At 36.4% G+C, this 27,904-nt stretch overlaps 3 protein-coding genes across 13 annotated transcripts; all 3 read right to left on the bottom strand.

The window, feature by feature from the left end:
• Window positions 1–174: 174 nt before the first annotated feature.
• On the bottom strand, window positions 175–10,670 carry LOC137100970 (major histocompatibility complex class I-related gene protein-like). 7 transcript variants are annotated; one of them, XR_010910977.1, is made up of 9 exons: window positions 10,026–10,656; window positions 8,238–8,501; window positions 7,634–7,861; window positions 6,985–7,278; window positions 5,021–5,134; window positions 2,533–3,352; window positions 1,437–1,520; window positions 1,094–1,117; window positions 175–794 (listed from the first exon to the last, which is right to left on the bottom strand). XR_010910977.1 is itself a non-coding variant. In XM_067478735.1 (8 exons), the coding sequence occupies exons 2-8, from the start codon at window positions 8,356–8,358 to the stop codon at window positions 729–731; spliced, it is 918 nt and encodes a 305-aa protein (XP_067334836.1). In that variant the 5' UTR covers window positions 8,359–8,501; window positions 10,026–10,664; the 3' UTR covers window positions 175–728. The 7 variants fall into 7 exon arrangements, 6 of the variants coding, with proteins under 6 accessions (XP_067334836.1, XP_067334844.1, XP_067334829.1 ...); XM_067478735.1 differs by lacking the exon at window positions 2,533–3,352 and having other exon boundaries at window positions 175–781; window positions 10,026–10,664; XM_067478743.1 differs by lacking the exon at window positions 2,533–3,352 and having other exon boundaries at window positions 10,026–10,663.
• LOC137100472 (major histocompatibility complex class I-related gene protein-like) lies at window positions 1,053–20,653 on the bottom strand. 5 transcript variants are annotated; one of them, XM_067478325.1, is made up of 8 exons: window positions 20,187–20,653; window positions 18,525–18,788; window positions 17,921–18,148; window positions 17,262–17,564; window positions 16,224–16,337; window positions 13,918–14,001; window positions 13,723–13,746; window positions 12,752–13,606 (listed from the first exon to the last, which is right to left on the bottom strand). In XM_067478325.1, the coding sequence occupies exons 1-8, from the start codon at window positions 20,230–20,232 to the stop codon at window positions 13,563–13,565; spliced, it is 1,107 nt and encodes a 368-aa protein (XP_067334426.1). In that variant the 5' UTR covers window positions 20,233–20,653; the 3' UTR covers window positions 12,752–13,562. The 5 variants fall into 5 exon arrangements, with proteins under 5 accessions (XP_067334434.1, XP_067334426.1, XP_067334418.1 ...); XM_067478317.1 differs by lacking the exon at window positions 20,187–20,653 and adding an exon at window positions 18,985–19,480; XM_067478333.1 differs by lacking the exons at window positions 12,752–13,606; window positions 13,723–13,746; window positions 20,187–20,653 and adding exons at window positions 1,053–1,232; window positions 18,985–19,484 and having other exon boundaries at window positions 13,862–14,001.
• A 562-nt stretch (window positions 20,654–21,215) lies between these two features.
• On the bottom strand, window positions 21,216–26,000 carry LOC137100693 (major histocompatibility complex class I-related gene protein-like). Its single transcript, XM_067478544.1, has 6 exons — window positions 25,846–26,000; window positions 24,233–24,499; window positions 23,614–23,889; window positions 23,004–23,306; window positions 22,573–22,665; window positions 21,216–22,115 (listed from the first exon to the last, which is right to left on the bottom strand). The coding sequence occupies exons 1-6, from the start codon at window positions 25,889–25,891 to the stop codon at window positions 22,066–22,068; spliced, it is 1,035 nt and encodes a 344-aa protein (XP_067334645.1). The 5' UTR covers window positions 25,892–26,000; the 3' UTR covers window positions 21,216–22,065.
• Between the last annotated feature and the right edge of the window lie 1,904 nt (window positions 26,001–27,904).

Raw genomic sequence — 27,904 nt, 5'->3', positions numbered from 1 at the left:
ATTAGCTCAAATTGGATTTGATGGCAGCAACACATTTTAAAAAAGTTGGAACCTTTCACTAATAGAAAACATTTGGTACATGGTCCCAACTTTTTTGAATTGGGGTTGATAATTATAATGTTTAATATAACAACAGACTACATTTTTATTCTACGGGGGCCTGGTGGTTCAGTGATAGAGCATTGGATTGGGGTGGTCATGCCAAAAACATCAACATGTGGAGCACATTTCACTGTGGCGACCCCTGAGGTGGAAAGCAGCAAGCCAATGACATAAAAAACATTTCCCAGGCAACAGTCTATGGTGAATTCTGTTTATCATGTGCAAACAGTTATGGATCGAAAACTCTAAACTCCAATATTAGTAATATTCTTACAAGTTTTTTTGTTTTTATTGTTTGCACATTGATATGGATGCTGGCTCATTATGTTTTTTACTGCAAATAATAAGATAATTTGCTTTGTACTTATCTTGGGCTTGGCCTACATTATGTATTTATGTATATTGTTTTGGGTTGTGAGAATTTGTGTTGCTGTGATAACTTGAGTTGTGTTCTTCCCTCTGGTTCATGGACAACTGCTCTACCAACTGAGCAACAGCCACCCAAGACACGGTCTGAGAAAGGAGGGTGTCCACTCTCCTTCTTCTGGGAGCAAGGTTAAAGGTCAGTCAGGAATCGATCTCTGCAGCACTGTGTCTGCTAATACAATCTTGTGATTATATGTTGTTTAGGGCAGGTATCCATTTCCAGGTAAAAGCCTTTTCGATTTCAACAAATCACCTAAAACTTAAAACTAACAGACAAAAATAATATTATACACAATAGCATAAATGCATATATTTACATTTACATTTACATTTAGTCATTTAGCAGACGCTTTTATCCAAAGCGACTTACAAGTGAGGTACAAGGCAGCAAAAATCTAAGCCAAGGAGAAAACATCAAAGCAAAGTCCTATGAGAAATGTGTTCACAGTTCACGAGATGCAAGTGCAAGAGAGCAGAAAGGATTTTTTTTTTTTTTTTTTATATATATATGTAAAATATATATATGTGTGTATTTGTGTGTGGATAAAGTGTGAGTTTTTCTTACGAGACGAAAGGATGAGGTAAAAAACTGAAAAAAGAAGACAAAGACATCACAGGTGTAAATGCTAATCTATGTTTGAGAAACTTCAACCCACTGAAATAGGTCTCAGTTCTACTCATTCCACATAATCAAGAAATTCTTTCTAACAGCCTGTTTCCTACATCATTATGCTATAGACACAGTTTCTTGATAGTGTACGTTACACTTTGTACTTTAATTCATTTTAGCTGTGAATCCAAGCCTCAAACCTTTTAGTCTTAAGCCAGTGACTGCTGGAAAAAAAAGGTTTTCTACTAAATACTATTGAAAGGTATAATAATTCAGTTCTTGAATTCTGGTCTCTCACCTTCCTTCAGTTTCTCTATTAGAAATCCATCCAGGAGGATGAAAGGAATAACAATGGCTATAACCATGTAGAATTTCAAGTTACCTGTTTAAACAAAACAGTTTAGTAGAGAAACAAGCAGCGGGTAAAATAACCATTGAACGCGTCACCATTTTTCTAAATAACTATATTTCAAAATATGCTATTGACGTGAAATGTTCACCAGATGTTGGTAACAACACATGCATCCACACATGCAAAGAAATCAAAGCATAGATGTCCACAAATTAGGTGTATTGATGTGAAATGACATAAGGAAAACATATTGAACACATGAAGACATGGAACGCCAAGACACCAGTAATTAGAAAGCAATTCTGCGTCTTGTCAGTGCAAATTAATATCAGCTCATTGAGTCTCAACTGATGGCTTATGAAAAGTTGCCTTTGACAAACTTTATATAATTACAGAAAAGATGAGTGAAAAAAATCTACAGCCATCTGCTGCCATCTACCAGGATGATGAAGCTGAAACGAGGGGGGACATTTCAGCAAGATAATGAACCCAAACACGAGGCCAAGGAAGCTCTCAGTTACTTTCAGAGAAAGAAAACAATGAAAGGCCCAGCCAATCACCTGACTTGAATCCAACTCAAAATCTATGGAAAGAACTAAAGAACAGATTTCATAGAAGAGGCCCACGGAACCTTCAACATTTGAAGACGGTTTGTGTGGAACAAAGAACCTGAGCACTGCATGCGACTAGTTTCTCCATACAGGAGACATCTTGAAGCTGTCATCATCAAGTATTAAATAAATTTCAGGAAGTGTGTTCAATACTTTTACCTGGTGTCATTTCACATTATTACACGTGACTTAATTTATGGACATGTGTGGATTGCATGAGTTGTTACCAACATCTGGTGAACATTTCATGTCAATAGCACCTTTAGAAATACATTTAAATGGTACATTATTCAGTACTTATTTTACCTGCTATATCTACACATACATTGATACAGATCTTTATCTAGTTCATTCTCACAATATATCACAGATGCTGAAAGTTCTTGGGGCTACATACAAGTGAGAAGAATTTAGGATTAAAAAATAATCACCTCAGTGCTACAGTCAGTTTTCTTTTGCTGGAAGCAACATAAAAATAAACATTATGTTATTTTTACTGGTGTCCATCCAATATGTGTTCCACAAAAAAAAATAATGATTGATTTTTAACCAGGAGAGACAATGGTATAATTTACCTAATGAACAAGTGTAATTTTTTTTAAACCATGCAAACATATGTGTGGGACTCCTGGTGTGAATATTAGTTTTGCTAAGAAAGAGATGAGTGATGCTTCCTTTGCACATACAGAACCTATTTAACATTATAGCCAGTAACATACCGTCCCTGCAAGCTCAGTGGGCAGAAACTTTTCTGTCTTTGAAATGTCTACTGAATGTAAGTTTACTGAATGTAACTCTAAATACTGTGTTAAGTAATAAACATAAAAGCTGAAAAACAAATCAGAAACACTTTGGTGTTGACGACCTTCTGTAGCCTGCTCTGCTTGGCCATAGATGTGAAACCATGCAGACTATCAGTTAAAGGGCCCTGCCACCTGCATCCTTATAGTCCTTCAAATATTTACTCCACAAACAGGTACATGTAGGTGCAGCATGTTTAAAATACTGCACAGACAGTGAAGCTCTGAATGCACTTTAGAGAAACTATAAAACTGTAAGTAATAAGATAATTTATTTTGTACTTGGCCTACATTATGTATTTATATATATTGTTTTGGGTTGTGAGAATTTGTGTTGCTGTGATAACTTGAGTTGTGTTCTTCCCTCTGGTTCATGGACAACTGCTCTACCAACTGAGCAACAGCCACCCAAGACACATTCTGAGAAAGGAGGGTGTCCACTCTCCTTCGTCTGGGAGAAAGGTTAAAGGTCAGTCAGGAATCGATCTCTGCAGCACTGTGTCTGCTAATACAATCTTGTGATTATATTTTGTTTAGGATGTCTATCCTTTTCTAGGTAAAAGCCTTCTCCATTTCAACAAATCACCTAAAGAAAGAGAAAGAATCATTACTTGAAACTAACAGACAAAAATAATATTGTACACAATAGCATGGTGCTATTGACATGAAATGTTCACCAGATGTTGGTAACAACTCATGCAATACACACATGCAAAGAAATCAAAGCATAGATGGCAATTCTGCGTCTTGACAGTGCAAATTAATATCAGCTCAGACAATGGTACAATTTACCTAATGAACAAATGTAAAAATTATTAAACCATGCAAACATATGTGTGGGACTCCTGGTGTGAATATTAGTTTTGCTAAGAAAGAGATGAGTGATGCTTCCTTTGCACATACAGAACCTATTTAACATTATAGCCAGTAACATACCGTCCCTGCAAGCTCAGTGGGCAGAAACTTTTCTGTCTTTGAAATGTCTGCTGTAATGCAACGGTTCAATTTAACATTTACTTCCTTTCCAATCTTGTGGTTGACTAGTCATGAGTCAATACAGACACCGTGGCTCAACTTGCAATGATTTCTTTGATATTTTAATTGAATAACTTGCAAGTTATGTAAGGTAAGTTACAACTTATGTTCTTTTCCTTCATCCGCTGTAAAGTCAGAAATATACTGTTAGTTAACACATTATTATTTATTATCATTCATATTATTAGTCACTACTTAAATCTTCACACAGTTCACACAAACATAAATTTAAAAAGAAGGTCATTGATTTGGGTTTGTTTGCGTAGAGTGTAAACTGGTTTAAATGAGTTTTTGAGGAACATTATGTCTTTGCTAGATTCACTATTTTGCTTCAGGGAATTCTGCTGCTCGCTAACAGTATTAAATAAGCTCAGTAGCCCAGCAGATAATGCCTTTGGTAACATATTTGTACTTAATGGTGCAGATGTCAAGCTTGTAAAACAGCAGAATGATAAAAATTTATTTTCTTTGTATTTCTGAGGGAAGTACTTAAGGCACAATAATTGTGATTATATTTTAGATTTTTCTTTGAACATGAGTTGTAAGAAACTTGCATGGAACATTTTGGTTGGAGAACTACAGTTAAGGTGCATTTAAATGTCATTGTAGATTTGAGTAATAAAATCTGGCAAAATCTGAAAACAGACCAATGTCGTCCGTCTCATAATTTTACTGTTGTTTACAGGTATTGTAACATATATCTGCATACAGCCCTCAGATACAAGGTCCGTTACACTAAGTCCACTTTACTTTGGCTAAATTCAGTGTAATGTGTGAAGTATAGAGGAAAACCTATATACTGTACGTCTATACTGTTGACATTAAATTGTGCCTCTTGCTATATGTTCACTTATGCTGTAAACGTCCTTGTACTTGCTACTTGGTGAATTATTCTGACTCTGCTTCATAACCATACTAATATTAGCATCATCTGAGTCTTACGTCACATACTGTTCGTTGACGCACTAGAGAAGAAAGTTTGTTTTACTTCATCTCAATCAAAGAACAAATTTCAATAGTAAAACAAAAAGACTTGTGTCAAATAAATGTCAAATAAATACATATTTTTTCTTTGTACTCTCACCTGTCATAGTTTTGTAGACAAGTAATCCAAGTTCAGTTAAGAGCAGAGCAATAATGGTGATCGCTGTAACAATGATGGTGTAGGTAATTTCAGGATTAGTACATATGGCGTAATCTAGAAGAAAAGCAGAACAAAGATGAATACAAATGAATCCACATAGTTTAAAAAAACAGTGATGCTGTTGTCATACTTTGTTTTTTACAGGTGCATATATATATATATATATATATATATATATATACGTATATATATATATATACGTATATATATATACGTATATATATATATATACACACACACACATCTGCCAGAGGCCTGGGAGCTTGAGGGTCCTGTGCAGTATCTCAGGACTGCACACTTCTGGACAGAGATCTCAGAGGTTTTTCCTGGAATGTGCTGGAGCCCCTCTCCCAGTTTGGGGGTCACAGCCCCCAGTGTTCCTGTTACCACGTAGACCAATTGTACCTTCACCTTTCACGTCTTTTCAGCACTTGGTATTTCTAGAGCTTCTTGTGTTCCTTCTTCCTGATGTTGCTATCACTTGGGAGAGCAACATCTTCCACCTCGGCCTTGTTCTTCTGTTTGCCCACAAATACTATGTCTGGTTAGTTACCAGTTTGTCAATCTGTAACTGGAAGTCCCACAAGATCTTATCTCTGTCATTCTCAACCACCTTTGGAAGTGTGTCCCAATTTGACTTTAGGACTTCCAGCCCGTACTCGGCACAGATGTTTCGGTACACTTTGCCAGCCACTGGGTTGTGACGTTCCATGTGTGCCCTGCCTGCTAGCAGCTTGCACTCCACTGTTATGTGCTGGATTGTCTTTGCACAGCCTGCACCTAGAGTTCTGTCTGGTATGGTAGACCGCGGCCTCTATTGATATTGTACTTAGAGCCTGCTCCTGTGGTGCCAGGATTAGTGCCTCTGTGCTGTCTTTCAGTCCAGCTTTATCCAGCCACTGGTAGGATTTTTTGATATTAGCCACTTCTTCTATCTGATGGCGGTTTGTCCTTCCATGAGGATTCCTGCTCTTCTTTCCATTGCTTCTCTGATTTCTGGATTTTGGTTGTTTAATCCATTCACCCCAACCGGTCAAGGCAGATGGCCGCCCACCCTGAGCCTGGTTCTACTGGAGGTTTGTTCCATTAAAGGGAGTTTTTCCTCTCTACTGTTGCCAAGGGCTTGTTCAACGGGGATTTGTTGGGTTGCCTTTACATGCTTGTATAGTCTGGACTTCATTCTGTAAAGTGCCTTGAGATGCCTGTGTTGTAAAGTTGCGCTATATAAATAAAGTTGAATTGAATTTAATTGATAGTGGCTCTGATGTTCACTAAGCCTCTGCCTCCTTCCTTTTGATTAGTGTACAGTCTCAGGATGCTGGATTTGGGGTGAAAGCCTCCATGCATTGTCCATACTTTGTTCTTCCCATTCAGCTGAAATCTCATGACTTTATGACTTTTAAAGATTATGATGAAGGAGTTATTTGCAGTACTGTTCTGTCTCGATGTCTCGAGGACCTTACTCCTTGTAGGTGCTTGGTAGTAGCTGCTTTCCTTGTGGCCTCTTCATGCTTAACATTTGCCTGTGGGATTTCAAGGTACTTGTAGCTGTCCTCAACTTCTGCTATCTTGCCTACTGGTTGTACAACGCCCTCAGTTCTGACTACTTTTCCTCTCCCTTTTACAAACTGACCACACTTATCCAGTCTGAATGACATACCGATCGTCTCTAGGGTTGTTTTCCACTTCCCCAATGAGTTCTCGATGAAGGCTCTTCATCAAACATCAGGATCGTGTTGATCTTGTAGAGTTCCAAGCATTCCAGGATCAATGTCTGAGTCATTGATTCATAGTCTTTCTTATAGTCAATCTTTCTATTTTTAACCAAATGTGTGATGTAACTTAGCCAAGTGGGTTCTGATAAAAAGCTAAACTCACACAAGCATACAAACAGTTCCTCTTACCTGTGTTGGTTCTGATCACTGATTTGTCCAGTCTGGTGATGATGGCGTCCTTAACATCAGAGAACTGAAACACACAGTCGTATCTCCACCAGTCTTCATCCAAGAGTGATTGACATTTCAGGTCAACTGTCATCTGGAAGGTTCCATCATGGTTGGGGAGGATCTCTCCATGGTCCACGTCCTCATGAAGCTCCTGTCCATCTTTCCTCCAGAACATTGTGGCTCTGTCAGGGTAGAAACCTGTAGCATGGCAGCTGATTGGAGAGTTCTGGAGGAGAGACACTGAGGGAGGACCTGGAGAAAGATAATGAAAAAAAAGTTTTTTATAAATGTAACATAGTGTAACTCAATAGATAATATGAAGTTACATCACAACGTGTTAACTGTTGGGGGACGTGGCAAAAATCTTAGGAGGTATAAAGTCTGTTTACCTCTGACAGCTGAGGTGGTTTGAGTGGGTTACCTGCATATAATTTGTTTTGTCAGAACACAGACTCCAGCTGTTCACGGTGTGATGTCATCACATTGTCTGTGCACTGATTCTTTATACTATGCATATTCAGGGTAATGTTACTGCACATTATGAACAGAAGCATCATACTAATAATATAATGTTTCCATAAAACTGCATCACACCAAGTGATTCTACCTGTTCTCTGAAGAAAGCTCTTCCCATAGTTCAAAAACTTCTCCAGCCAGTAAGGACACTTGTAGACATAATGCTTCATGTCTTCTATTCTAATTTTGTCCAACTCATGTTGGACAGTGTTTCCCTGTGTAACGTTTTCTCCATCGTAACTATACTGATCAAAATCTTTCAACTCTTTACTCTCATCGTCCCATTCACAGCCATACATCCTCTGGAAGGTGTGAACACCTGAGAGACAGAGACAGGAGTAAATCGACATGAGAATTCAGCACAGTCAGCTATTATGAGTGGTTGCATTTCATACTTATTACACACATTCATTCCATCCTGACACACTGAGTCAGAAATGGAATATTCTGATTAAAAATTACTAAACATGATTAATTTGGTACATGTTATCATATGTAGTACCAACGTATGCAGTACAGATATACATTAATGACCACAGTAACAGTGTTGGTACTGCATTAGTCAAATATTGTGCCACAATTGGTTAAACAGTGTAAGATTATGTTTACATGCACACGCAACAAACAATATGAGTGTTTGTATCTGTGTATGTGCTGTGATACACTTTAAAGATGAAAACTTCAAAAACATGTACCTTCAGTTTGGATGCAGCACTTTGTCAGAACATCAATGGCATTAATGAAGAATTTAGAACTATGCAAACATTCCACAGTGTAGAACTGTTTGTCCCCTGGAAACTGAATGAAGAAATCCATCCACTCCTGTTTGGGTTCTGCTTTCTTGACGTTGCTGTCAAAGTGCACCACCTCAATTTCATCAATCTTCACCACACTCAAAAATGCTGGGATGTTTGTAACTCCAGACGATCCGGTGAAGAAAAACTTCAGGGAATGTTTCACTGTGGAGAAAAATAGGTTTTGGGCTCCGGATGGACAAAATAATAATATATTACAATTGGAATGTGAAAGTTTTTAGGCCAATTAATGTTTAGTCAAATAATTGTAACTGTATACAGAAAATGAAAATGGATGAGAGCTGTCAGTCACAAGGACTCATAGAATATAAAAATAATATAATTATTTTCTAAAAACATTACCACTGGTGTTTATCACATTTATTCCATGATTTAATCATTTCCAACAACACTACATTTCACATTTGTTCTAAATACAATCAATAAAACTATTACAAACAAACAAAACAAATGCAAGCAAACATTTGGAATTGAAAACAAGTAGCAAGTACAAGGAAAATTCATAAATAATATCCAAAATTGATCTATTTGAAAAAAACAGCTAAATCTTTCCCTCTACACAAAAAATTTACCTGTAAATACAGAAAACATGTTTAGTTTCCCAGTTGCTGTTTTACAGCATCACTTCATGGTTCAGTGGATCAGTAGAAGCTGATCCATGTGTTTAATCTATATAATTTAAATGTGCATTCGCATCGCTCATTTATGTTCAGCTATTCTCAGTTTACGATCATGCTTGGTTTGGCCCGAATATGTAACGTCATTTTAAATATGAAGTAATTTATTCAAAGGGACACAAACTTTTACACTGATATAATTTACATTATTTTGCCATAACTTTTTTATACACTCCTTTTGCATTTGTGTTACTTTAGATGATGGACATTTTTACTAGTTCAGTGTACATTGTTATTACCTTAGTGTTACGGTTGCATGTCCTTACATTTTAACATCTGCTGGTAAACAGTAAAGTAACAGCATAGATATTATTATATAAGATAACTTTACACTGCTGTTAGTGACTTCAGTGCTGGCTACAGTCCTGGTGCCAACTGTGGGGTCCAGCAAAACTCCTGACAAACCAGCTGCCTCTTGTTGCGCATTGTCTATAGTACTTACGGTAAGTGTACAACGAGCAGGCAAATTGAATGTGGACAGGATCAGGGATCGTTTCACACAGCGAAATGCAATAGAGCTTCACTTTTCAGATAGTTAATGAAAGTGTATTATTTAACACTTCGCTGAAATATAATTAAAATATGTCTTAATAACATTGAAGGATTAAAGCGCCTAATTACGTATAGTAATTGCGCATCTTACGCAGTAATTACTTGCCCCGTAACTACTGCGTAAGATGCGCAACAAAACCTCCTGGGTGCTCTGATGGAGTTCCAGAAACACTAGAAATTAGTGCATAATTAGCATAACTTAGTTTTCTGTGAACACATTGGAACCATAGAATTAGATAGGATCCTAAAATTTCTCATAACAACATTTTAACCTATAGCTGAATTTGCCGACTCAAAGATAAGAACCACTTTGTTACTATGGATATTATAATGGATATTACTAATGTGTAGAATGATATAATAACTTGTATACTCTATACTCATTGTACAAGCAACAAGTCGATTTAAACAATAAAACGTTTGAAATAAAAATTCTTACCTGATTGTGCGCTTGAAAGAAAGAAGAGCAGAAACAGAACCTCAATCGTGTTTATGTTGGTGAGTCCCTGTGAAAGTCAGGAGTGAAAGTGAAACTGCAGTAAAAATATTATGATCTGATGAAATTCAAACTGAGCATCAGAACAGTGAGAAAGGAAATTTAAGTGATTTTGAACATGAAATGGTTGGTAAGTATTTTAGAAATTGTAAATCTACTGGGATATTCATGGACCATCCACAGGGTTTACAGAGAATTGTCTGAAACAAATTGGGAAATAAAGAAACAGATTGTGAAGCCCCTTCAGACAAAGTAATGATATTGATGGCTGTTATTAGGCTACAATAAACTGAGTTGACTGCTCAGATTAGTTGGATGCTAACAATCTTCACTGTGTGAGATAATGTAGTAGATTGGTGTTTTATTGCTTTTGCAGCGTTACGTTTTTCTTGCTATGGTTTATTTAATAAAACTTCTACATGTGTCAGGCTGCTTGTTTAACAAGTGCACCCACCTCTCCATGTTACACCACAAAGTCAAAAAGAGCTCCATGAAATCTAAAGACTTTCATTTTTCTAAACCTCATCAGTACTTTTCTAATCTACTGTCATTATTGTTTAGATAGAACTGAAAGATATTTTGTAGTTGTGTTACTATGTACACTGAGAAATGACTATTGGCCATGTACAGTTTGTAATAGGACACACCCCATAATGCTAATCATGACATTTTAATCCATGTGAACAGAGACACACCCACTTTATCTGCTCACTTACACACACACTCAGTTGGCGTGTGTGTCTGCAGGTCCGTAAAATGAAGACCACAGGTCCTCAGTGTATAAATATCCAGTGCTGCAAATCAAACAAGTGCAAAAAAATCTATAAAATAAAATATATATCTATATTTTTATATGAAACTGTTAGAGCACTTGTGTCCTGGGATCAGGTCCAGCTGTCTTTTCTCCACCTTAAGGCAAAATTTAACATGAGCAGAGAAATCATCTTTACATTACAGTAAGCTGCAGTTCAACCGTCTTAGGTCAGATTGTAATTTTCCCTTCCTCCACAGGAAGTATTATATAATTACAACTACTACAGTCACATACACGTGGAGGTACTGTAGAAAAGAAGATATTTTTATTATCATATATAAGAGCTTTATTGCAAAGTGAAGCATCAGAAAACTGGTAGATAATGACACAGTAAAACTACTGGTTGTTTATATTAAATGTTCATATGTTGAGCCTCAGGCTGTACCTTCAATAATCTACTAACCTTCCTCTGTTCCTGAGCTGATGTAGCTGTGAGCTGTCTTCAGATCCTACATTAGCCCAAGCAAATAGCAGATTCTCAGCAGCTTGCTTTGTGTTTATACCTACACTGTATCTGCTTAGGTCAGGATATGTCCACTGGCTCAACTGTCCTGATGTTCCCTGTGTAACGTTTTCTCCATCGTAACTATACTGATAAAAATCTTTCAACTCTTTACTCTCATCGTCCCATTCACAGCCATACATCCTCTGGAAGGTGTGAACACCTGAGAGACAGAGGCAGAAGTAAATTGAAATGAGAATTCAGCTAAGTCAGCTATTATGAGTGGTTCCATCATATTGTTCATTATTTCAAAATGACTCTTAGTGAAAAAAAAACAATATAAGTTTAACACAATGCATATTTTAGCAAACCTTTTTTTTCAGTAATAAATATTGGAAGGTGCAAACCCCTCGTTAAGCAACACGTTTTCTTCAGCTGCATTATAGACACCGAATTGACTGGATCTATGAGTTATTTCTACCAATTTAATAAACACTAATCCATATGGATTTGCTTCTGGTATATTTTCTTTATGTTTTATAATGTCTGAAGCTTTACTGGAAGCTCCAGGAGTGTGCAACATCCCTTTCTTCCTCAAATCTTTATTACAGATGATCGTTGCCAAGAGTCTCAACAATTTTTGTAGCATCTTAATCTGTTGGGTCTGTTTGTTTGTGTGTGTTTATATTTAATAACAAAAGTTCCAGTGCACTTTCAGATCTTTACTCTAATATTTCTACATGAACCAGTATGTGAATAACACATTTCACGTGACATCTTTTTCATGTTTGATAAATAAGGATAAGACCTGTCAGTGAAAAGGACTCATTAACCACCACCTTTGTGTATATCAAATTCAATATAATATTTAATCAAGCCAAACTCCTGTCTTGCAGAGGCTCCATTGAAGATGTCTCTCTCTCTTTCTCTTATCCAGTAAAATGTCAGAAATACATGTCAAAATGCATGATGGAAGGGAAGAGCTGTGTGTCGTCAGCATATCAACGAAACTGTGGGAGAAGCCAGATGATTAAAGCCAGGGAGGTGGTAGAGGTGGAGAGAAGTCAACTGATCACCATTTAGGATGATTTGGATAAAGTTATTAAACAACTTTTTGCCTAATATGTCTGAATGAAACAGAATTACACATTCATACTCTTTGAAGAACAGCACCTAGTTCACAATCAGAACTAAAAGTTACGAATTTTGGTGCCAGTAGCCAAACAATTGATATAATAGCTGGCATTAAATTTATCTTCCAGCGATCAACTTGCCAACAGGCAACTGGTGCAGAAACATGAGGGAAATGTAGGCCTGCTCATTCCCATAGTAAAAGTAGAAAACTAAGTCAGTACGATGAATATTTACAAGCTGCCAAACCTCAATAATGATCCATATCTTCTTTTTCATTGTTCTTTGTCCTTTCAGCTTATCCCATGAGTTCAGGGTCGCCACAGCGGATCATTGTGGTCCGTGGACGACTGCCTTACCCACTGAGCTACACCCGCCCCCAATGATCTGCTGTATCTTCTTAATAATTTCCAATTTACAGGAGCAACGAGGACGTCACAAATAAACTGCCAGTAGTTAAAACAGCTTGGAATTCAAAATATTTAATAACACTACTCCAACATTTACAAGAACATTAACACACACACAAACTTTACTGAATGTAACTCTAAATACTGTGTTAAGTAATAAACATAAAAGCTGAAAAACAAATCAGAAACACTTTGGTGTTGACGACCTTCTGTAGCCTGCTCTGCTTGGCCATAGATGTGAAACCATGCAGACTATCAGTTAAAGGGCCCTGCCACCTGCATCCTTATAGTCCTTCAAATATTTACTCCACAAACAGGTACATGTAGGTGCAGCATGTGTAAAATACTGCACAGACAGTGAAGCTCTGAATGCACTTTAGAGAAACTATAAAACTGTAAGTTATAAGATAATTAATTTTGTACTTGGCCTACATTATGTATTTATGTATATTGTTTTGGGTTGTGAGAATTTGTGTTGCTGTGATAACTTGAGTTGTGTTCTTCCCTCTGGTTTATGGACAACTGCTCTACCAACTGAGCAACAGCCACCCAAGACACATTCTGAGAAAGGAGGGTGTCCACTCTCCTTCGTCTGGGAGAAAGGTTAAAGGTCAGTCAGGAATCGATCTCTGCAGCACTGTGTCTGCTAATACAATCTTGTGATTATATTTTGTTTAGAATGTCTATCCTTTTCTAGGTAAAAGCCTTCTCCATTTCAACAAATCACCTAAAGAAAGAGAAAGAATCATTACTTGAAACTAACAGACAAAAATAATATTGTACACAATAGCATGATTGCATATATGTGTATTTGTGTGTGGACAAAGTGTGAGTTTTTCTTACGAGTTGAAAGGATGAGGTAAAAAACTGAAAAAAGAAGACAAAGACATCACAGGTGTAAATGATCATCTATGTTTGAGAAACTTCAACCCACTGAAATAGAAGGAAATTCTTGATTATGTGGAATGAGTAGAACTGAGACCTAACAGCCTGTTTACATTTATCTTAATCGTTTTGGTCTGAATTTCAGTCTCTCACCGTTCTTCAGTTTATAAAATAGGAATCCATGAAAACCCAAGAGGATGACAGGAAGAAGAATGGGCATGTAGGATCTCAAGTTACCTGTTCAAACAAAACAGTTTAGGAGAAAACAAACAGCGGGTAAAATATTTATTAGATACGTCAGCGTTTTTCCAAATAACTATATTTCTAAAGGTGCTATTGACATGAAATGTTCACTAGATCTTGGTAACAACTCATGCAATCCACACATGCAAAGAAATCAAAGCATAGATGGCAATTCTGCGTCTTGACAGTGCAAATTAATATCAGCTCAGACAATGGTACAATTTACCTAATGAACAAGTGTAAAAATTATTAAACCATGCAAACATATGTGTGGGACTCCTGGTGTGAATATTAGTTTTGCTAAGAAAGAGATGAGTGATGCTTCCTTTGCACATACAGAACCTATTTAACATTATAGCCAGTAACATACCGTCCCTGCAAGCTCAGTGGGCAGAAACTTTTCTGTCTTTGAAATGTCTGCTGTAATGCAACGGTTCAATTTAACATTTACTTCCTTTCCAATCTTGTGGTTGACTAGTCATGAGTCAATAGAGACACTGTGGCTCAACTTGCAATGATTTCTTTGATATTTTAATTGAATAACTTGCAAGTTATGAAAGGTAAGTTACAACTTATGTGTATTATTATTTATTATCATTCATATTATTATTCACTACTTAAATCTTCACACAGTTCACACAAACATTAATTTAAAAAGAAGGTCATAAAGACGAAGTAGCATGGATACTGCAATTGCTATAGTTTTATAAAAATATGAGTTTGCATTATGATATGCTGTATAATAAATACTATTCAGTATAAACCAGACTAACAGTCTAAAGAGACCTGCTAATGGATCTGTGAGGCTCTAAGAGGAACAGTGCTGACATGAGCACACGCACATGCTGATAACATGCTGATGTCTGATGTGATATTTACCACTATTAGCATCTTTGGCTAATGTGATGCACAGCACCATGTGGTGACGTTGTATGCATATATAAATGAAGAAACAAATTAAAGATGTCCTTTATTTGAATATCTGTTTGGAGAGGTAGTACACACTTCCTGCCACAGGGGGGCTCGTCACCCAGCTGAGACGTTCATAGTGGCCTGCAGCTCGCTCTCTACTTCAGTCTGGCTGAAGCAGGGGAAGAAAACACACCAACGTCGTCCGTCTCATAATTTTACTGTTGTTTACAGGTCAGTAACAATACAAATAAAGACACAAATGTGTGTCTGAAATTATTTCTGTGTACAAGAATGTATATATTATATTTTTATTTGTTTGGAACATGATGTGAACAGTATGCTAAAGCTAAGGAAGCTAGCTTAGCTTAGCCTACCAAACACCTGTGTTAGCACCTGGCTCCTGCTATGTTATCACCTGTTTGCTGAATGTTATAAGTTTATTCCATTGATTTGGGTTTGTTTGCGTAGAGTGTAAACCGGTTTAAATGAGTTTTTGAGGAACATTATGTCTTCGCTAGATTCACTACTTTGCTTCAGGGAATTCTGCTGCTCGCTAACAGTATTAAATAAGCTCAGTAGCCCAGCAGATAATGCATTTGGTAACATATTTGTACTTAATGGTGCAGATGTCAAGCTTGTAAAACAGCAGAATGATAAAAATTTATTTTCTTATTTATTTTCTTTTCTTCTTTCTGAGGGAAGTACTTAAGGCACAATAATTGTGATTAGATTTTAGATTTTTCTTTGAAAATGAGTTGTAAGAGACTTGCATGGGACATTTTGGTTGGAGAACTACAGTTAAGGTGCATTTAAATGTCATTGTAGATTTGAGTAATAAAGTCTGGCTGAAGCAGGGGAAGAAAACAGACCAATGTCGTCCGTCTCATAATTTTACTGTTGTTTACAGGTATTGTAACATATATCTGCATACAGCCCTCAGATACAAGGTCCGTTACACTAAGTCCACTTTACTTTGGCTAAATTCAGTGTAATGTGTGAAGTATAGAGGAAAACCTCTATACTGTACGTCTATACTGTTGACATTAAATTATGCCTCTTGCTATATGTTCACTTTTGCTGTAAACGTCCTTGTACTTGCTACTTGGTGAATTATTCTGACTCTGCTTCATAACCAGACTAATATTAGCATCATCTGAGCCTTACATTATACTGTCTTGTGATGCACTAGAGATGAGAGTTTGTTTTACTTCATCTCAATCAAAGAACAAATTTCAATAGTAAAACAAAAAGACTTGTGTCAAATAAATGTCAAATAAATACATATTTTTTCTTTGTACTCTCACCTGTCATAGTTTTGTAGACAAGTAATCCAAGTTCAATTAAGAGCAGAGCAATAATGGTGATCGCTGTAACAATGATGGTGTTTTTAATTTCAGGATTAGTACATATGGCGTAATCTAGAAGAAAAGCAGAACAAAGATGAATACAAATATATATATATATATATATATATATATATATATACATACACACACACACACACACACACATCTGCCAAAGGCCTGGGAGCTTGAGGGTCCTGTGCAGTATCTCAGGACTGCACACTTCTGGACAGAGATCTTAGAGGTTTTTCCTGGAATGTGCTGGAGCCCCTCTCCCAGTTTGGGGGTCACAGCCCCCAGTGTTCCTGTTACCACGTGGACCAATTGTACCTTCACCTTCCACATCTTTTCAGCCCTTGGCATTTCTAGAACTTCTTGTGTTCCTTCTTCCTGATGTTGCTATCGCTTGGGATAGCAACATCTTCCACCTTGGCCTTGTTCTTCTGTTTGCCCACAAATACTATGTCTGGTTAGTTACCAGTTTGTCAATCTGTATCTGGAAGTCCCACAAGATCAGTACTGCAGTACTGTTCTGTCTCGATGTCTCGAGGACCTTACTCCTTGTAGGTGCTTGGTAGTAGCTGCTTTCCTTGTGGCCTCTTCATGCTTAACATTTGCCTGTGGGATTTCAAGGTACTTGTAGCTGTCCTCAACTTCTGCTATCTTGCCTACTGGTTGTACAACGCCCTCAGTTCTGACTACTTTTCCTCTCCCTTTTACAAACTGACCACACTTATCCAGTCTGAATGACATACCGATCGTCTCTAGGGTTGTTTTCCACTTCCCCAATGAGTTCTCGATGAAGGCTCTTCATCAAACATCAGGATCGTGTTGATCTTGTAGAGTTCCAAGCATTCCAGGATCAATGTGTGAGTCACTGATTCATAGTCTTTCTTATAGTCAATCTTTCTATTTTTAACCAAATGTGTGATGTAACTTAGCCAAGTGGGTTCTGATAAAAAGCTAAACTCACACAAGCATACAAACAGTTCCTCTTACCTGTGTTGGTTCTGATCACTGCTTTGTCCAGTCTGGTGATGATGGCGTCCTTAACATCAGAGAACTGAAACACACAGTCGTATCTCCACCAGTCTTCATCCAAGAGTGATTGACATTTCAGGTCAACTGTCATCTGGAAGGTTCCATCATGGTTGGGGAGGATCTCTCCATGGTCCACGTCCTCATGAAGCTCCTGTCCATCTTTCCTCCAGAACATTGTGGCTCTGTCAGGGTAGAAACCTGTAGCATGGCAGCTGATTGGAGAGGACAGAGAGTTCTGGAGGAGAGACACTGAGGGACGAACTGGAGAAAGATAATGAAAAAAAAAGTTTTTTATAAATGTAACATAGTGTAAATCAATAGATAATATGAAGTTACATCACAACGTGTTAACTGTTGGGGGACGTGGCGAAAATCTTATGAGGTATAAAATCTGTTTACCTCTGACAGCTGAGGTGGTTTGAGTGGGTTACCTGCATATAATTTGTTTTGTCAGAACACAGACTCCAGCTGTTCACGGTGTGATGTCATCACATTGTCTGTGCACTGATTCTTTATACTATGCATATTCAGGGTAATGTTACTGCACATTATGAACAGAAGCATCATACTAATAATATAATGTTTCCATAAAACTGCATCACACCAAGTGATTCTACCTGTTCTCTGAAGAAAGCTCTTCCCATAGTTCAAAAACTTCTCCAGCCAGTAAGGACACTTGTAGACATAATGCTTCATGTGTTCTATTCTAATTTTGTCCCACTCATGTTGGACAGTGTTTCCCTGTGTAACGTTTTCTCCATCGTAACTATACTGATCAAAATCTTTCAACTCTTTACTCTCATCGTCCCATTCACAGCCATACATCCTCTGGAAGGTGTGAACACCTGAGAGACAGAGACAGGAGTAAATCGACATGAGAATTCAGCACAGTCAGCTATTATGAGTGGTTGCATTTCATACTTATTACACACATTCATTCCATCCTGACACACTGAGTCAGAAATGGAATATTCTGATTAAAAATTACTAAACATGATTAATTTGGTACATGTTATCATATGTAGTACCAACGTATGCAGTACAGATATACATTAATGACCACAGTAACAGTGTTGGTACTGCATTAGTCAAATATTGTGCCACAATTGGTTAAACAGTGTAAGATTATGTTTACATGCACACGCAACAAACAATATGAGTGTTTGTATCTGTGTATGTGCTGTGATACACTTTAAAGGTGAAAACTTCAAAAACATGTACCTTCAGTTTGGATGCAGCACTTTGTCAGAACATCAATGGCATTAATGAAGAATTTAGAACTATGCAAACATTCCAAAATGTAGAACTGTTTCTCCTCTGGAAACTGAATGAAGAAATCCATCCACTCCTGTTTGGGTTCTGCTTTCTTGACGTTGCTGTCAAAGTGCACCACCTCAATTTCATCAATCTTCACCACACTCAAAAATGCTGGGATGTTTGTAACTCCAGACGATCCGATGAAGAAAAACTTCAGGGAATGTTTCACTGTGGAGAAAAATAGGTTTTGGGCACCGAATGGACATAAACATACATATTCTATATGTTTTAAGACACTTTTGGCTAAAAAAATAATATTTTACAATTGTAATTAAGTTTTTAGGCCAAGTCATGTTTAGTCAAATAATTTTAACTGTTGCTACAGAAAATGAAAATGGTTTAAAAGGAAATCATAGGATTTCACCTGGAGATACATCAAGACAGAAAAGAAAGAACAGAACTGCAAATAACTCCTTCATCTTAATTGTTAAAAGTCATAACAATTTGATATTCGATCACAATCAACTTCAATCCTAAACCAGGAAACGACAGATCGCAACATTAGAGGAGGGAGACCCTCTGAACCTGAACTAAAGAAAAGGTAAAGTTGGGCATTTTGCACAAAATGGCTGTAATTTAAGTTGAACACAGTGCCTATTTTATCAAACCTTGTTTTCTTTCAGTAATTGGAAATAATATTGGAAGGTGCAAACCCCTCGTTGGGGACTGATAAGATGAGCGCTGTCAGTCACAAGGACTCATAGAATATAAAAACAATACATGTTTTTTCTAAAAACATTAACACTGGTGTTTATCACATTTATTCCATGATTTAATCATTTCCAACAACACTACATTTCACATTTGTTCTAAATAAAATCAATAAAATTATTACAAACAAACAAAACAAATGCAAGCAAATATTTGCGATTGAAAACAAGTAGCAACTACAAGGAAAATTCATAATAAATATCCAAAATTGATCTATTTGAAAAATAGTTACACAATTTACCTTTAAATACAGAGAACATGTTTAGTTTCCCAGTTACTGTTTTACAGCATCACTTCATGGATCAGTGTTTAATCTATATAATTTAAATGTGCATTCGCATCGCTAATTTATGTTCAGCTATTCTCAGTTTACGATCATGCTTGGTTTGGCCCACATATGTAACGTCATTTTAAAAGTGAACTAATTTATTCCAGGGGACACAAACTTTTACACTGATATAATTTACATTATTTTGCCATAACTTTTTCATACACTCCTTTTGGATGATGGACATTTTTACTAGTCCAGTGTACATTGTTATTACCTTAGTGTTACGTTTGCATGTCCTTACATTACATTACTACTGGGTGCTCTGATGGAGTTCCAGAAACACTAGAAATTCTCAGTTAGCATAACTCACTTTTCTGTGAACACATTGGAACCATAGAATTAGATAGGATCCTAAAATTTCTCATAACAACATTTTAACGTATAGCTGAATTTGCAGACTCAGAGATAAGAACCACTTTGTTACTATGGATATTATAATAGATATTACTGCTTTATAGAATGATATAATAACTTGTATACTCTATACTCATTGTACAAGCAACAAATCGAAAAAAAATTCTTACCTGATTGTGCGCTTGAAAGAAAGAAGAGCAGAAACAGAACCTCCATCGTGTTTATGTTGGTGAGTCCCTGTGAAAGTCAGTAGTGAAAGTGAAACTGCAGTAAAAATAATATGATCTGATGAAGTTCAAACTGAGCATCAGAACAGTGAGAAAGGAAATTTAAGTGATTTTGAACATGAAATGGTTGGTAAGTATTTTAGAAACTGTAAATCTACTGGGATTTCCATGGAACATCCACAGGGTTTACAGAGAATTGTCTGAAACAAATTGGGAAATAAAGAAACAGATTGTGAAGCCCCTTCAGACAAAGTAATGATATTGATGGCTGTTATTAGGCTACAATAAACTGACTTGAAAGCTCAGATTAGTTGGATGCTAACAATCCTCACTGTGTGAGATAATGTAGTAGATTGGTGTTTTATTGCTTTTGCAGCGTTACGTTTTTCTTGCTATGGTTTATTTAATAAAACTTCTACATGTGTCAGGCTGCTTTGCAGAACTTGTTTAACAAGTGCACCCACCTCTCCATGTTACACCACTAAGTCAAAAAGAGCTCCATGAAATCTTAAGACTTTCATTTTTCCAAACCTCATCAGTACTTTTCTAATCTACTGTCATCATTGTTTGGATAGAACTGAAAGATATTTTGTAGTTGTGTTACTATGTGCACTGAGAAATGACTATTGGCCATGTACAGTTTGTAATAGGACACACCCCATAATGCTAATCATGACATTTTAATCCATGTGAACAGAGACACACCCACTTTATCTGCTCACTTACAGACACACACAGTGGGTGTGTGTCTGCAGGTCTGTAAAATAACCTGCAATGACCTTAATCTGTTTGTGTGTATTTATATTTTAATAACAAAAACACTTTTGGATCTTTAATTTATTAATATTCCTACATGAACCAGTCTGTGAACAACACATTTCACATGACATCTTTTTTACACTTGATAATTAGGGATGAGACCTGTCAGTCACAAGGACTCTTATGTTTTTTCTAAAAACATTAACACTGGTGTTTATCACATTCAATCTATTATTTAATCATCTCTTACAACACAATGTTTCACATTTGTTCTAAATACAATCAATAAAACTATTACAAAATAACCAAACAAAAACAAAAAAATGCAAGCAAAGTTTTGCAGCTGAAAATACACTTGAAAATTCATAATAAATATCCAAAATGTATCTATTTGAACAAAACAGCTGAAACTTTCCCTGTACACCTGTAAATACAGAGAACATAATAAACTAGGTGTTTAGTTTCTCAGTAGCTGTTTCACAGCATCACTTCCTCCTGGGTTAAGGCAATAAATTGAAGAGTAGAAGCTGATCCATGATGCTTGGTTTGGCCCACATATGTAAGTCTGCGTTGGCAATTTCACTAGAAACAATATTTTTTGTGTAACACTAACTAATAAACCAGTTTATTGAAAAAGACACTTGAGACACTTGAAACACTGAGCTACAGGGAATCTGGGATATGAAATCTAGAGCATGGCCCAAAATGAACACTAGAAAAATGAGAAGTCCGACATAGATGACTGAAGCCAGGCTCCAGACCTAGAGCCTGAAGCCAGGCTGGAGGTCTGGCAGACTGTAGTCTGGGCTGACTGCAGACAAAAATACCACAAACCTTAAATGAACACTCGGGGGAACGAATGAAACAGAATGAAAGACACACCAAACCTCAGACATAAAAGTAACAGGGAAAACAGAGTCCAAATCTCAAGTGGAACTGAAATCTTTGTTGTATAGAAAAATAACTTTTTTGTCAACGTTTCCTTGCTTAACACAGAGACAAACCAGGAAACAAATGTCTTTTGCTTATAGTTTCTTGCTGTAAATCATTCATATCACATCATTTATGTCTTTACGCCAGTTTTCTCAGACAGTTCAGAGCCGTTGTCAGGAGCTGTAAAAAGAAACACACTGTTAGTTAATGTATCCTGCACCAAGTGGACTTAAACAAACCCATTAGACAGAAAACAATAAAATCAGGGTCTACTTAAAACATGGTGGATATTTGGCTGAAAGAAGAGGAGACAAATAATTTTAGCTGTCACAGCTGTATGTGCGAGAATATTGTCACTTTCTCCCAAATCAATCTAATGCAAATTATTTTATATATTTAATTATTATGCTACGTGCATTAGATTTACAGCTTTGCTAATCATTGCTTCATATTAACAGTTAAGGTGTGTTCTCTTTCTCTGTTTTGTCTTTGTAAATCGGGTAAAAGCATCAACTAACAGTAAAAAATCGATAATAAGTCAGAAAATGTAATGAGCAAGCATTTTTGTTTGGGGATCAATTTCCTCTGTAAACTGCAAAATTCAAAAATTCAAAACATTACACTTTTTCCCACTTACCTTTCTTCCATTTGCAAAAAGTGACAGCAACAGGCAAGACAACGACAAGAGACAGTGGGATAAGGATGTACATGATAAAGTCAGAAATGTCCTCTGTTGAACAAAAAACAAATAGTACAGATGAACTAAATGTATGTGAGATTTTATACATTTGCATGGGCTTCAATAGATTAAATCAAAGCTCATTTGCTAAATAAGAGTCACACTACTAAGAGGTCCATCCAGCAAGAAGACAACAGAAAGGTCGAGCCTGAAGAATAGAAGATGTTTTTCCACTTGTCAAGTAAAGTGATCAGATAGTGTAGGTGATGTTTTTTTGCAAAATCTTTTGAGCAGAAGTCCAGTTGACACAACTCAATCTCATGATTCACAGCAAATAGTACCATCAAAATACATTTTACAGACACTATAAAGTCATGATTCACTCCTACCTGGGTTGGTCCTGATCCCAGTTTTGTCCAGTTTAGTGATGATGTTGTCCTTCACAACAGAGAACTGAAACACACACTCGTATCTCCTCCAGTCTTCAGGTTTGACTGATGACATGTTCAGATCAACTCTCATCTGGAAGGTTCCATCATGGTTGGGGAGGATCTCTCCATGGTCCACGTCCTCATGAAGCTCCTGTCCATCTTTCCTCCAGTACATTGTGGCTCTGTCAGGGTAGAATCCTGTAGCGTGGCAGCTGACTGGAGAGGACGGAGACTTCTGGAGGACAGACACTGAGGGTAGATCTGGAGGATAGAAGTAACATATGACCAGCTATGCCTTACATTGTCATATCATCATATTGCAAATAGTATCAGTACTTTCAAACCATCTGAACACAAACACCAACAATGTACAGAGGAGATAATAAAAGATGCCAGAGATCAACAGCAGTAACAAACCCCTTTAACTTTTACTATGATGACTTGAATTAAATTGTGACAATTATTGATAGACATGAAAATAGAATGATTGTGATTGTAAAATTTCTCTCTTAATTGTATCATTACTGTAAAAGACAATGCTGTGTCTATGAGATCATTGTGAATAAACCTATTCTCTGTAGATAACTTCTTCCAAACTTCAAATACATCTTCAGCCACTCAGCAAAAGGTCCAGTGAGAAGCATTTTGTTGTGGTTCAGTCTGGCCTTGTCATTGTCCCACTTGTGTTTGGTAAGGACAGCTTGTGACTTGGGAGCGATCCATGTCAGTGTCTTCAGGTCGAGCGAAATGAAGTCTTCTCCATCATAACTATACTGATTGAAGCCAGTAACCTCTCCAGTCTCATCATCCCATTCACTGCCAATAATCTGCTGGACAAAGACACCTGAGAGAGCAGGACCGAGACTTTATCCAATCAGTGAAACTCCAACACAGTAAGACACAGATCCATCACATACTAATGCTGTTTCCTTTTATTTTATACGTCCCAGTGAAGCTTACAAGAAGCAAATGGCTGTTTCTTCCCCTGCTGGTAATGTGTCTAGATTGTGAGGTAACAGTGTGAAATTCTCCACTAAATACTGTACGAGGTCTATCTTTTCTTTAGGGACAGACTTTTGTTGCATGTTGTAAATTAATCTTAACAACTAAATGCAACAAAATCACAGATATAATAAATAACATTTTTTATACATAGTATAGTAAAGTACACATATTACATACTTTACCTCCAGAGTGGTTAAAGCGCTGCTTTAAGTCTTCAGTTATATCTTTGAAGTAATACTGACTATTCAAACACTCCTGGATGTTCCACTCCATGTGTTGTGGATCAGTCTCTTGTATTTTCTTCATCCATTCATGTTTGGGTTCAGCTCTCTTCATGATGCTGTCACAGTATCCCACCGGAACATCATTAACCTTTGGAATACCCACAAACTCAGGGAAGTTTGGGACTCCAGAAGATCCAGTGAGGACATATTTCATGGAGTGTTTCACTGTAGTAGAAACAAAATACATTAAAATACAGGTACAGCTTATCACTAAAAGGGGAATCACATTCATCACAGGCAGCACTTGCAGCAACACATATTAAATAAATTTAATAATATTGGCATTGATATTAAACCATTTATTTATGATATAATTTATTACATATTCTTATGTTTTAAATGAATCACCAAACAGTATATTACACTACTTGATATTGACGGATCAGTGCATCAGTAATAAATGTGATACGGTGAACACTGACATAAGGGAGTTGAATATACACAGCTGTCCGCTATTGTTTTCATACTTGCAATCCCAAAGAGAATGAGCCAAAAATCAACTCAGACACATCCCTATGTAATTCTGACTGAAGTTATCTTTCTGTCTGGAACATTCTGTGCTAAGCTTGACAAACAGTTGGGTACAATATTTTGCTGCCCCTTATTTTGAAATGGCAAAAAACATAATACAAAGATTTTTTTCGTCAACATAATATTTAATGCACTTTCATCTAATACAAATGTTTCCTCATAAAAAATAAAGGTCATTTTAAAATGTTAATGTTTTGCAATGGCATAATTTAGATTATTTTTCCATAACTTCTTTACAAACTCCTTGAGCATTTTTGTTACTTCTGATGATGAAGGAACATTTTTAATAGTTCAGTCTGCAATATTATTACCTTAGTGTTATGTTTTCATGCCTTTACAAGCAATTTTAACATATATTTGCTGGTAAACAGTAGAGTAACAGCACAGATATTGTGTGTGTATTTTTACGAGGTAAGAACTTTACACTGCTCTTAGTGACATCAGTGGGGTCCTGCAAAACTCCTGACAAACCTGTTGCCTCTTGTTACGCATTTTCTGCAGTACGTACGGTACGAGTACAAGGAGCAGGGAAGCTGAATGTGGACAGGATCAGGGATTGTTGCACACAGCGAAATGCAATAGAAATTAATTTTTCACATAGTTAATGAAAGTGTATTATTTAACACACTACAGAAATATAACTAAAATATGTCTTAATGAAGTTCAAGCATTCAAGCGTCTAGTGCCTGTACCATAAACGCCTACTAAAACCTACTGCGTACTGTGACGCTGTTGCAGAAACACTAGAAATTCTTAGATACCATAACTCACTTTTCTGTGAACACATTAGAACCAGATAGGATCCTAATATTTCTCATAACATTTTAACCTATAACTACATCCTCCGATTCAGGGATAAAAAACACTTATTAATGGATATTAATAATGTTTCGAATAATATAATATTCAAATGTCATTGTCATTGACAACAACAAGTCGATTTCAACAATAAAATGTTTAAAATTAACATTTCATCTTACCTGAATGTGCGCCTGAAAGAAACAACAGCAGAAAAATAACCTCCATCGTGGTTATGTTGCGGAGTCCTGTCGAGAAATTATTGCTAAGACTGAAAGTGAAACTGTAGTAAAATTAACAACCAAGTTGGCAGCTGACACTAATCTGATAATACATATTTTCTTGTTGCCACCATTTTGTTTAATAGTATTTTGTTTGGCAGGTGACATCAAGACTGTGCTGCTTTACTGAATACTGGTGTGAAGTATATCATGGAGGAAATTTAGTAGATAATACAGTAATATTTGATATAGTTGATATATGATGGTCAGTAAATTTAGTAGAATGATTTGTAGGCATTTTGTTAAATAAGACAAGCATTTACTGATTTAACAACATCATAAAGGTCCAGAGAAAAAGTCAGGGAGAAAAGCTGTCTGGTTAGTAAATTATACATCATGTTCTTTTATTTAGGTAGAAATGTCAGTAAAGAGCTTTAACCAGAGAGCATTTATTTCTTTATTTGTACCTAAGTAGATGTGGTCTACACACTTTATGCTATATATTTTCAAATGTATTTTCTTCATAACTGCAAAAAATTAAGGATTTGAGGTTGATGTTCTCACCTGTTGACCAGGCACAGATCAAAAACCACACTTAGACCGTTAAGATTAGATCTAGATTATAAAAGAGACACTAGAGAATTATTTAAACATAGTTTGTGAGGTTTATATTCTGAAAACTTAAAAAAGGGCTATTTTACTTTTACATTTTTCTACATGTAGACCACCATCATGATTCTCCAGCAGTTCCTTGTTTATTAAATAATGGCTGTGTCATCTCTGACACCTGTGAGTCTTACACCTCTTGGTCCTGATCACTGCTTGTCAAGTTTAATGATGATTATGATGTCAATGTCAACACCAGAGACACATAGTCAAAAATAACGGCTTCACTCATACAAATGTGAATTCTAATGTTTTCAATTTAAATTATAGGTTTGAGACTTTGAGAAGTTACCAATTTGTGGTATTTTAAATATTGTAAGAGTAGAAATCGACAATTCTTATTATAAAACCTTATTATTTACAACTGCAGAAGTGCACATACAGTTATCTCGTTTGCAGTTTTGTAAAATGTAAAAAAAAATAGTGAAATGGCATTTTAATTCTTATTTAAATTCAATTCTCCACAATCTGGCAACTCAAAATCTGTTCTTCCTCTCTGAGAGAGAAAAACCCATGGAATTGTTATGAGTTAACCACCTGTCAGCACATAAAGTTGTTAAAATGAGACATTTGACACTTATTTTTTTATTATTGTTTTGCCAGAATTACCACAATAAACATTGTTTAAAATACATTGTTTTCTTATGTGAGTACTTTTACTGTTGTACTTTAGGTAGAATGTCAATAATCTGACTGTTGTTGGAGTTTGAAGTGGTACTGGATCATTTCTTAAGCCAATACTTGCACTTGTACTTCAGTATTGAGTTTGTGTATTTCCACCACCTCTGTGCACAGTGTATCACATTCTTTCTTTGTAGCTGCAGGCTGCTCAGAGTGGACATGCTGACCCTTGACCTCCATAACATTATTAAGACCACCGGTATTAATGATGTGGCTGATCAGTGTATGCCACAATTTAATCTATCTAAAAAACATAAGGAGACTAACTCTTCCATTAAGAAGCTGAATATAATTTAAACTCATACATTTAGCTAAATCCACAATAGATGACCTTGTTGTTTCCCACTTTGATTTTAATTTTGCTTCATAACAGAAGTTTGTCTTCAATTTTCAATCATTATGCTTCAAGATGATTCTAAATTTAGCTAGAAACTGGCAGGGTCTTATTTCACAGGGTGGATCCAAATATACACGAACATGAGAATTATCAGCTGTGACGCCGTTAAGTGAGAATGAGGACTGACCCCACGTGAGCTTCCACACATCTTTGTGTCTAAAGCCCAAAAGCACCTGAGGCAAACGGCAACAGGCTGAATGTATTTAAATGCTGACAATAAGTTAAATTAAGTTGTTGTCCTAGAAAATACAACAAAGGCAACAAACAAATTATAAA

The sequence above is a fragment of the Channa argus genome, chromosome 1, assembly GCF_033026475.1.
Source record: "Channa argus isolate prfri chromosome 1, Channa argus male v1.0, whole genome shotgun sequence".
Classification (NCBI taxonomy): Eukaryota; Metazoa; Chordata; class Actinopteri; order Anabantiformes; family Channidae; genus Channa; species Channa argus.
Note: the sequence above shows the minus strand (reverse complement) of the source record. Positions and strands in the feature narration are given on the sequence as shown.

What these genes read in the sequence shown, in the direction of transcription:
- LOC137100970 (XM_067478728.1), bottom strand. Translation starts at nt 8,358, where the DNA reads ATGGATTTCTTCATTCAGTTTCCAGGGGACAAACAGTTCTACACTGTG. An exon ending in AGTGATCAGAACCAACACAG is followed by an intron (nt 5,135 to 6,984) that starts GTAAGAGGAACT and finishes CTTTTCTTCTAG; the next exon opens with ATTACGCCATATGTACTAAT. An exon ending in TGTCTACAAAACTATGACAG is followed by an intron (nt 1,521 to 5,020) that starts GTGAGAGTACAA and finishes TTGTTTAAACAG; the next exon opens with GTAACTTGAAATTCTACATG.
- LOC137100693 (XM_067478544.1), bottom strand. Translation starts at nt 25,891, where the DNA reads ATGGAGGTTATTTTTCTGCTGTTGTTTCTTTCAGGCGCACATTCAG. An exon ending in TCTTTCAGGCGCACATTCAG is followed by an intron (nt 24,500 to 25,845) that starts GTAAGATGAAAT and finishes TTTCTACTACAG; the next exon opens with TGAAACACTCCATGAAATAT. An exon ending in GCGCTTTAACCACTCTGGAG is followed by an intron (nt 23,890 to 24,232) that starts GTAAAGTATGTA and finishes CTGCTCTCTCAG; the next exon opens with GTGTCTTTGTCCAGCAGATT.
- LOC137100472 (XM_067478317.1), bottom strand. Translation starts at nt 19,039, where the DNA reads ATGAAGGAGTTATTTGCAGTTCTGTTCTTTCTTTTCTGTCTTGATGTA. An exon ending in AGTGATCAGAACCAACACAG is followed by an intron (nt 16,338 to 17,261) that starts GTAAGAGGAACT and finishes CTTTTCTTCTAG; the next exon opens with ATTACGCCATATGTACTAAT. An exon ending in ATTTTATAAACTGAAGAACG is followed by an intron (nt 13,747 to 13,917) that starts GTGAGAGACTGA and finishes TTCTTTTTTCAG; the next exon opens with TTTTTTACCTCATCCTTTCA.